The sequence below is a fragment of the Cariama cristata genome, unplaced genomic scaffold, assembly GCF_000690535.1.
Source record: "Cariama cristata isolate BGI_N322 unplaced genomic scaffold, ASM69053v1 scaffold1901, whole genome shotgun sequence".
NCBI classification, from domain to species: Eukaryota; Metazoa; Chordata; class Aves; order Cariamiformes; family Cariamidae; genus Cariama; species Cariama cristata.
In genome coordinates, this window is record NW_009600809.1 from 74,127 (window position 1) to 84,429 (window position 10,303).

General features: G+C 45.1%; 1 protein-coding gene across 1 annotated transcript in view; it reads right to left on the bottom strand.

The window, feature by feature from the left end:
- Nucleotides 1–2,008, bottom strand: part of SLC4A11 (solute carrier family 4, sodium borate transporter, member 11) — a 68,426-nt gene extending 66,418 nt beyond the window's left edge. The window contains exon 1 of the mRNA XM_009710149.1: nt 1,885–2,008. Coding sequence (XP_009708451.1) covers nt 1,885–2,008 — 124 coding nt within the window. The remainder of the gene's footprint in view (nt 1–1,884) is intronic.
- Nucleotides 2,009–10,303: the final 8,295 nt, after the last annotated feature.

Consider the following 10,303-nt stretch of genomic DNA (forward strand, 5'->3'; position numbering starts at 1 on the left):
GGGATATATTTCATTAGCTCGCTTTAAGCATTACAGCAAAATGAAAAGGGTGAGCTTCAAGGCAGAGGCTTGAATGGAAACTAAAATATTGATGGCTTTTTTTTTTCCTAAAGCCTTGTATAAGCAAACGTAGAGGCAGCGGCAGCAGCTGAAAGCAGCACATGCAGTCTGAGGGATCTCGAGCCGACAGCTCACCACGGCAAAAAAAACAAATGCCCGAGCAGGGAGGGCACAAACAGGAACTCGGTGACACGGGACAGGGGCTGCAGCTTCCTGCCGCGAGCGACACGCCGACGGGCGTTCAGCATCTTCCCAGGAGGGCTGCAGGGGCTTCAAGGCTTCAGGTGACTTCTGAGCAGCTCATCCAAAGTGTGGGAAACCCAACAAAAAACACAGATTAATTCTCCTCCTGATCTCTGCCTCCATCTACCTGCTTGACAGGCACGAACATGAATCAGTCCTATTAGGACAGATCTGACAGCCAGCCAAATGCACCAAGGGTGCTGTCCTCTGCTGCTGGTGGAGCTTAGGCAGCTGTTCCCATCCCTCCATAATGGAAAATTGTCCAAAAACGGACAAAAAGAAGTGAGATGAGGAAAGCAGAGGAAACACCTGAACACAATACCCAAAGTATCATGACACTGTGGGCACCACCAAGTGTGAAACATCTGCACGAGGGCTGGCAGATGTAATTGTCCAGAAACAGACAGAAAGAAGTGAGATGAGGAAAGGAAACACCTGAACACAATACCCAAAGTATCATGACACTGTGGGCACCACCAAGTGTGAAACATCTGCACGAGGGCTGGCAGATGTGCCAGGACTGAGGGGCAATCTCTGTGCTGGAGGGATGGACAACGGCCAGACAGGGTGCCTGCTGGCATCAGAAGTACTATGAAGGCCTATGCAAGCATCTCAATCCCAAACAAAGTGCCAAACTTGGGGTTTGGCTCCTCCAAAATACACAATGGACACCATAACCTCTCCTCAGCAAAGCTGATCACCCACCAGTGCTGACAGCCCTCCTGATGCCAGGAGAGCTTGGGCAGCCATGCAAAGCAAAAATCAGCCTGGAGTAGGCTCAAATCCATGATCCTGACTTTTCCATCTCATCCATAGCCAGGATTGCAGCCTCAGGGAAGTTGTCACAACAGATTTGCACCTCTCCATCTTTCCCTCTTGGTGGGTCAGATGGGAGGCACATGGGGGCAAGATGGTTTGAGCATACAGCTCAGAGAACATGGTTGAGTTTTTACCCACTGACCTAATGCAGTTAAGACATAGATGGGTAAATAGGTAAAAGCCAAGCAGGGAAGACTATTTATTCATCGCCCAAGCCCACTGAAACTGGCTTGATAAGAGCACAGCAGCGGTGGGCCCTGAAAGTGGGGAGGGCTGGAGACAGGAGAGAAGCAGCACAGGAGCTGGAAGAAGGGCAAGGGTGGAATAGGATCAGAGGGTTGGGCAGAGGTCAACGAGGACTCTGGCAAGGGAAGCATCCTCTGTTCCTCCCTCTTTAGGGGAGGAAAGAGCAGAACAAAAGGCAGCCGAGCCTCGTGTCCCTTGGGCAAGAGACGGACAAAACACTCAGCTTGCAAATAATCCCAAACCTGGGCTGTACAGGAACTGCACTCCCAGGCAGGTGTCTGCTTTGTCACTAAACCACCTCAAGGCTTCAAACCACTCCTGTTTTGAATCCTTCAGCCTATTAGTCTGCCAGGCATTTTAAAATACAAGCAACTTATGCCTGTCAGATGCAGGGTCACCTTGAGGTGAGAAGATGAACTGTATGCATAGCAGACGCAGCTTCCCTTCCCTCCGAGCACGCCTCAATAGCTGCCTCCAGCCCTAGCAGCTGTTTTCCCCCCATCGCCTGATGATCACCAAGTGCCATCCCCTGCTGCTCGAAGGGCAGCAGATGCCACAAGCGACAGCAGAAGCTGTTCAGCTCCTCCAAAAGTTTGACGGGTGTTTTGCAGAAGTTCAGAGCAGGATCCGATGTGGCCATCGTTGCACAATTTGTGTAAATATCAATCAGGTTTCCATATGGAAGCCTGGGCTCGGTAACACTTTATAGCTTGCGCTGTGGGCAGTTGCTTCAGTGAGGTGGAGGGCAGAGTTAGGCACCTTTGCCTAGTGCCTCGTATCAGCTGGGGAAGAGTTTAAGATCTTCCCTCCCCAATCTCTATCACTGCAGATTGCCACCTTCACATGAAGGCAGCGTTTGCTGAAGCACCATGAGCTACGTGACGGGGTGAGTCAGACCTCCGAGTGCAAGAAGTGTCACTTCAGCCTGAAAGATGGTCTAAAAGCACTAGAGAAAAAAAATTTTTCTGAGTAGCAGGTCAGAGTTAAGGTTGGCTGAGAAGATCAGCGTAGCTTTCCTGTACCTTGAAGAACACCTCATGGTCAGGAGGATCCCCCTCAGTCCACCACCCTTCAAGACTCGTCTCATAGCAAAGAGAAATGGAAAAGCATGAAAAGTGCACAAAGCCAAGGACAGCAAGCATCATCCTTCAGTGCTGCAGGAACAAAAAAATCAACTCCTCGCCCTGTGCAGCCATAAGTAGCAGATGCCTTGACATTAAGTCTTCATGTACCTCAGCCCATCCTACACAACATGAAAACAAGCCATTCCTCCCTCTATTTCATGCAGGTGCTGGGAAGAAATAAAAAAAAAAGCAATTTCTCTAGCCATTCCTCTCTAAAGTATCACCCCATCCCCTGTAATTCATGCCTGGCCCAGGCCTGCCTTGTTCTAATATCTCAAAATCCATCCCCAGTCTTCTCTCCTTACTCTCATCACTTTCTCAGATCCACTTCATCTTCCCGGTCCTGCTGCTATCAACCCTCTCACAACCCTGACAAGGTGCCTGCCCTGCAGCTATTTTGCTTTTGAGCAGAGTTTTAAGAGCCCAGGACTCTGTCGGGAAGAGCAGCGAATTGAGCTGCGGCAATCAGAGGTGGCATTACCTCTCCCTCCACTGCTTTAGTGGCACCTGGCAGCTGCACCTGGGGTAATAAAAATCAGCAGAGCAGCAGTTAGCAGGAAGCAAAACTTCAGCCACATCATATATGCTCCCTAGAAAAAGCTTAATTGCTCCGTGGGAGCAGCATTCACAGCCCAGGGGCTGGAGATTTCTCCAAGAAAGCTGAAATCTTAATCAAACTCAATTTCCTGGGAGAAAAGCAGCTATATTACTAACAACATCATCTCACACCCCAGGTTATGAGATTTATGCCTGACGCAGCCCCAGCGTAACCTCTCGGTGTGCCTCTGAGGAGACAAAGCCAGCCATGGTATTTTAATCAACATCTGCATCCACAAACATGCACACTAACCAGGAGGTTAGGAGTGCAAATGCATCTACCCACACTTTGCTGCAGACTCAGTTTGGCACAGCAAGCCAGGCAAAACATCTAAGGAGGTTTCTGGGAGAGACAGGGCATTTTTCCTTTTGGCGTTACCCAGATATTGCACAGTTCTAGGCCTGTGCATGCTATACGTTTTTTGGGGTTAGGCAGATATATTGCTGCTACTGTTTTAGCAACAGCTACATGGATGAGATTAACGTACATATTCGTGTAGCTCGATTAGCAGGGCAAAATAGGAAAGTTAAAAATCAAAGCTCATCAAAAGTTATTGGCCTCTGCCAACTCTCTGCAAAAATTGCTGGCTTTATTTCTGAAGGACCACAGATGCTACGTTAACACTCCGAATACTCAAAGCAGTTTTCTGGAAAGCACTGATTTTTAGCCTCAACTTCCAATGTAGCCTACACAAATCTGGAGAAGCGTTCTCATTTATAGCAACTGTTTGCACAGAAATATCTATTCCCTCAGCCAAATCCAAGCCCTAGCTTCCACAATCATGGGATGACATCTCCTCTCCTTCAGAAGTGATAGTTGCCCCCTCCCATGACGTCTCTTCAGAAAGCTAGTTAGACAGAGAGTTCTTTTGAGCTCATATGATTGGCAATCCAACACTATCAGCTAGCCGTGTTAAAAGCTATTTCAGATTTCCCAAATGAGTTTTTAGGCACAAAAGGCAGCAAGTTGCAGGACAGTCTTTTTTACTGGTTTTGCAAAACATCATTTGTGGTCACCTTGCCAAAACATAGGAGCAACGGTACGCACCGTGCTCCTGCCAGATTTGGCAGCCTCAGACGTTTCACCCTGAGAAAAGCAAAGGTTTTCCTTCTAATATCACTGCTTGAGATATGTTTGTCACTGATCGTGATCCATTCAGAACTGAAACCCAGCGCCTGGCCCAACTCTTAGCATTTCAAGCCATAAACCTCGCACAACCAAACAGCCAGCTCTGCTACCGTCAGTCAAGTGCAGGAGTTTGCAAGTTCTTGTTTTGGAAGAGCCCAAGAGCTATTTTCATCCACTTTCTCAGCAGAATTACAGGCCAAGAATAAACAGAATCAATAATATATATTCAATAGCTTTTAAAGGTAAGGGGACATCAACTGGGACATTTGAGGTCTCTTCCAACCATAACGATTCTATGGGCATTATCCTAAAATCAAGTCTGGTTCTTTGGAGCATCCCAGTACTCAGCTGTAACACAGTGTTAAGGAACCTGAGAGAATTAAGTCCTGTATCTACCTAAAAACTACTCATGATACTGGCATTAAGTTAAAAAAAGTCATCTTCATCTGATTTTCCTTCTCATGGATTTTCAACTTGCTCTAACCAACAGACACTAATTTTGAAGAAAGGCATGAAGTTTTAATTAACCTGAGCTAAAGCAATCAGTTGAAGCTTTAAGCTATCAGAGGGCTTGCTTCGTTCCCCAAGTACTGCAGGCTTGCAGATTCACTGCGTCACTCTGAAAATACCCAAATCCCCAACACTGGGTACAAAAGGAAACTCAATTAATAATGGAGCCTCCACCTCCATTTTGACCTTTACACTCTGCACAAAAACACGGACCCCATGTTGCCTCCAAAGGTTAGATAACCTTACAGTTTGTTAATATTGGCAGGGATAAAGCAATCAAAGGATTCAGGAGAGACTAGGAAGAACTTTGTACAAGTGTTATTAGCTCTCCAAAATGCACAGTATTCTAGGAAAAAAAAGGGGGGGTTAAACAGCACCCTACTCTCATGCACTAACCAAGGCAAGCTTCTGGTGACATCTCATATGCTGATTTCAGCATAATCACCTACTCACCAAAATAGCTCTCCTTTTTCAGACAAAAAGAGAGCAAGGGTATTGATAGAACAGCATCTTTTAGGTAAATATTTGCCTAAATTTTACATGTTCCTGCTGAGGTTAAACTTCAAAGTTGGGGGTTGCTTACTGTTTTGAATCCCAAGGGTCTGAAAAGCAGTCGTGAAAAATTCCTTCCTTCCTAACAAATTACTCCACTTTACGGACAAATACAATTGCAGTGCTGTAGCCACAGAGCAATACCCTCCAAAGGCTGCTATCAAGTCACATTTTGCAAAGCCGTCTCCCACAAAATTAAAAATTTAAGCCACAGTGATTAAATAAAGCAGTTCTGCATACAGCTGAATGCTTCCTAGAATGTTAAGCTTGGCCTTTGGTTCACAGTCGAGAGATTCCCTGGCAAGGCTCACAATTTTTGTCCTAAGGAGCTTTACCCATGGTAGAGCAGGCAGCTACGTGGACAGGGTTTATGCCAGTCCAGGAGAAGACAACTGAGGAGGGTAGAGGTTGTCCACAGACTGCGTTGTTGGACTGCTGGGGGTTTGCTGCTGGCAAGTAATTGGCAAGAAAGGTCCAGAGCTTACCTCCCATGCTTTGTAGAAGACATCCTTTATTAAGCCAAATATGAGTTAGCACAGGTAGATTAACAACTACTCTAGGTCATCTAGATGGCATTTAGAGAAGTGCCCTCCAATCCCAGCCGCTCCCACAGGTAGCTTAAGGGGCAGAAAAGCTGGGGAAGTGTTGGGTGATGCTTCTTGGCTCTTGAGCAATCACTGGGAGCCCATCACATATGGGTTTGCAGTCTTCGGGAGTAATGGCCACCTGCTATGGAGATGTCAATCCATTACCTAAGTTTTCAGAGTGCCTCAAGACCACAGATTAAACCACAACCTCCTCTTGAAAACAAACCAAAAAAACCAGACAAACCGAGGTAGAAAGTGTGTAGCAGCTGAGTGACCAGACCTGCATCCTGTAAGTAACAGATCCCTCCACTGCTGGCCAGTCGTAACCTCAGTCGCATGTCTCCAACTCTACTTCAAGTCAGTCTTTTGTCATGAAGAGCCAGATGGAAACATAAGGTTTCCCCTGCCACTTCAGTAATAATTCATAGCAGAACTGAAATAACTGATGTGCTACAAAAAAAAAGCAACCAAGCACTTCTGAATTAATTCCAGTATTGTATTTTGCAGCCAGATTTCTAGGAAATGTTGTGAATAATCCAAGTAATTCAGTGGGGCTTTGTTTTTATTTTTTGTTTTGTTTTTACAAAACACAGCAGCACGTGGAATTTCAGTTCTGTACCAGAACCCATAGAAATCAGGAGTGTTCATTTTATTATAGGCCTCCTGATAGACAGTTCCCTGAAATAAAAATCTGCAAGAGACCTGCAAGCCACCCCCTCGGGCTCTCCATAGGCAGCAGTAGTGCATCTCCTGCTGGTAAACTGGGCATCTCATCGGGGGAAACCCATTGCAAAAAGATTTGTTTCACAAAGACATTTAGATTAATCTCATAGTTAGGCAAACAATTCCAAGACAGATAAATTTAAAAAAGAAAACAAGCCCACAGCACACATACCAAACTGAACTGCAAACTAAAAAACAAAAACAAGAAGATAAAATATATCCAAACATCCCAAGCCAGACTGGGGCCTTGGGGCCCTTCAACACAACTGCAATTTATTGTGCCAGCAAAACCAATTAATAAGTCAGAGGAGACCAAGCAGTGAGGGATTTGCTCTGGAAGACAAAAAAATTTATGCTGCAATATCTGTTGAGCCAGCTTTAAAACAATGCAACAATTCAGATATCCCCAGCACTATACTGGGACTCCTTCCTTTGGATTTTGCAGAAGGAACTAGGAAGCCTCTAGTTTCGTGTCTTATCAGGGAAAGTTCTTGGGTCAGTTAAAAAGCTCATCATACATTGGCAGAATTTAATTACTTGCAGCTAATGCCAATGCCTTTGGAGCTAAGCCACTTGTAGCAGGCACTAGATAGTCCCCTCAACCACAACCAAGGAGGCTGACAGCCAAGAAAATGTGGGGCTTGATGAATAGCTATTCTGAACATTGATTGCCAAGCTGCATTTCATCAGGATTCCAATTATCTTCAGGTTTGGATTGGGTCTACACAATCATCTCATTAGTCACTTAAATTTGCCAGGAAGAAAACTCATTTGACAGAAAACCACCTTGCTGAAGATTCAAGTGAGTTGAACACACAGCCTGCTCACGGGGCACGCAGGGGGACACCAGATCTTACTGGGCCATGCCAATTTGTTCATTCACTTGTGCAAGAGGCTTGTTCCACAAGTAAAATTCCATGAGTAAAACCATGGGTTTTCATCAGCAAGATATGTCAGAGGACAACTATTAAAACTGACAATATACATGGGGTGAAAGCGGAACATGGCCAAGAGCTGCCATCACACCTGCTGCCACCGCGTTCTCCATCAGAAACTTCTACATGGGCAGGCACAAGCTTATTTCCTTATTTTTCCCTCTTAATGTTGCCTTTGTAGAGCAAGCTACTAAACAGATTCCCTCCACCACCACCACCCTGGTGATACTGCATGCGTTCACCTTCTGCAATGCACTAAAGGCCACAAAAGTGGCTTTCAGACAAGTTCTTCCAGCAACAGGGGAAGAACAGCGTATGCTGGAAACTGAAGCTTGTCGCTGAAGACATGGGTTCCTTTGATTAACTTTCCAGATTTTTAACCAGCTAAGAAGTTATCAAATAGGCTGGGATCATAACAACCCTCTGAGCTTGCAGAATAGTCATATATTAACATCTATTCACTAGAAAATCCTTCCTGGTCTTTCCTCAGCGATTAACAGAGGTATAGATGATTAAATACTTCAGTAAGTCTTTATGAACAGTAAATATCCAGGAGATTCTTACAAAGCCCTGCTTTAGTGCTGCAGCCAACATTACCCTCACTACAATGGTTTAAACCAAAACTGAAGTCTCAATTTTTAACATTGCTGCAGCTGCTATTGAGAACACAAGGGTAAGAAAAAAGTTAGCTGGCAAAGACAGACACAGTCTCTGAACAGAGCCTCAGATATGGTCAGAAACAAAAACATCCTAATTACTAAGGATACAGAAAACCATATGTATATGCAAGATCTCAGGAGGAGATAAGGAAAAAGCTCGACTGTGCAAAGAGCAATAGTATCAAAAGATGTTTCTCTACCAAGAAAGGGAAAAGAAAAAAATCTAAGGGCTAAGGGAATCAAAGGAAGAGGTTTATTTTATTTTTTCCTTTGCTCTCCCTCAGCACACAGCTTAGGGGATTGGGTTTTTTATTTTAAAGGTGGGGCAAGAGCATCTCTTGGTTTCCATAATGAACTGGCAGATCCAAACAAGTGGTGCCAAGAAACAGCTTAATGATTACATAGCTCCATTTCAAAACAAGCGGTTTTGAAACTGTGTGAAAAGGTAGCTTCTTTCTCTGTGGTTTCCTCTAGCCCCGATTAAGTTTTTGGGTAAGTCTTCAAGAATCTGAGCACATGAAACTTCTGTAGAGAGCACCAAAGCACTGCCTCACAGAAGGATGCAAATATTCACACTGACAACCCCAAGATATGCTGTCCATACATTCTGTGCAGAAGCACACAAGCCCTCAGTTAAATCAGGCAGTAGAAGGTGACTCATCACTCAACAGCAACTGAACTTTTAAAAAAGGTCAGTTTGTAATGAAGAACAAGAATGACAGCAGATTTGAGCGTGAAATAACCAAGAAATCCACTGTATTTTCAATTACAGTACAGCATTCAATACTGCATGCAGGCCGAAGAGGAACTTGCAAGCAATCTTCCCTCCTTCCCTCAAACCACACAGAAGCATAACAGGAAAGCAGCATACACAGTTTTGTGAAGTCCTTAATGGTAGCTCTAAGGTGGTGTCCTCCTTAAGACCAAGGAGGAAGCTGAGTAATAACACAAATAGGGCAGAAATAAATGCTCACTGCTATGGCACCAAGTTGACCAAAAAAACCCGCATCTCTCTGAGAGCTTCGCACAGGGAATGCCACAGCTACCAACAAGTTCTGAAAACATTTGGAGATCTGCTTTTTGGGATTTTTTGTTTGGATAGTTTGAGGAAGACAGAGCTGAGCCTTGGAAGGGTGCATGTAGAGTCTTTCCACATAAGATGCTAGGACAGAGAGCTGTGCTTGTGCTCCCTGTGGCAGGAGGGCTTGGAACGAAGTAGGTGGCTCCAGAAAACAGCCATCTCTGTCTTTCCTCAAAAAACAGCAGCATTTCTCCCCAAGCCCTTACACTGCTCTCAGCCAGAAGCTAGAGGCTTAGTCATCTCTCCAGGTCCCAAACCTAGATCACTCTCGTACATTCCCAGTCCTCAAGAAAGCACCAACCACATCCCAAGGGGCCACATGCAAGCCAGGGAATGTAGGAGCAAGGCTACCCAGACCTCATGCCCCACATGCCCTCAGAAAACCTCCCTGAGTCAGGCATTAATTTCTGCCCTTCTGCAACTCATCTTACTACAGATGAGTACTTGCTTCCCAGTTTCATCCTTTTACTCTTAGAAATTGGCTGCATATAACACTTTCAGAAAGGCAAGTGAGCCAGTGCCAAAGGAAGCACTGTCAATAGCAATGCTGGATCTACTGCAGCTGACATCTGGCAGGCATTCAGCTTCCCTTTCCCAGATGTTAACCTAAGACTCGGCCTCCTGGAACAAGAAAGATGAGCCTTGTGACAGCTACAAGCATCTACAGGCCTAAATAACAGGGGCATTTTGGTCTTCTATTCTCACCATTTGGAAGTCTTGAATACTCCAAACACTACAGCTTCTCAAGTGCAAGAAGCCCCAGGCCCTTAGGCTACACCCTGAAGAGGCTGGCCTTGAGGTGAACTCTCCAGATGATCTCTTCCAAACGCCCACACATGCTATTTCTCCAAAACCAGTATAGAATTTGGGACTTCACTGCACTTCAAGTTGTATGATACTTTATTGGTACGATACTTTGGTCCTTTATCAATACAGTATCTCTGACAGCTCAGCCACCTTTGCTGACGCAGATGATACAACCTTCCAAACGCCACAACTTAATCCTGCTTCAAAGAAAAAACTTTGAGAGCACTTTAC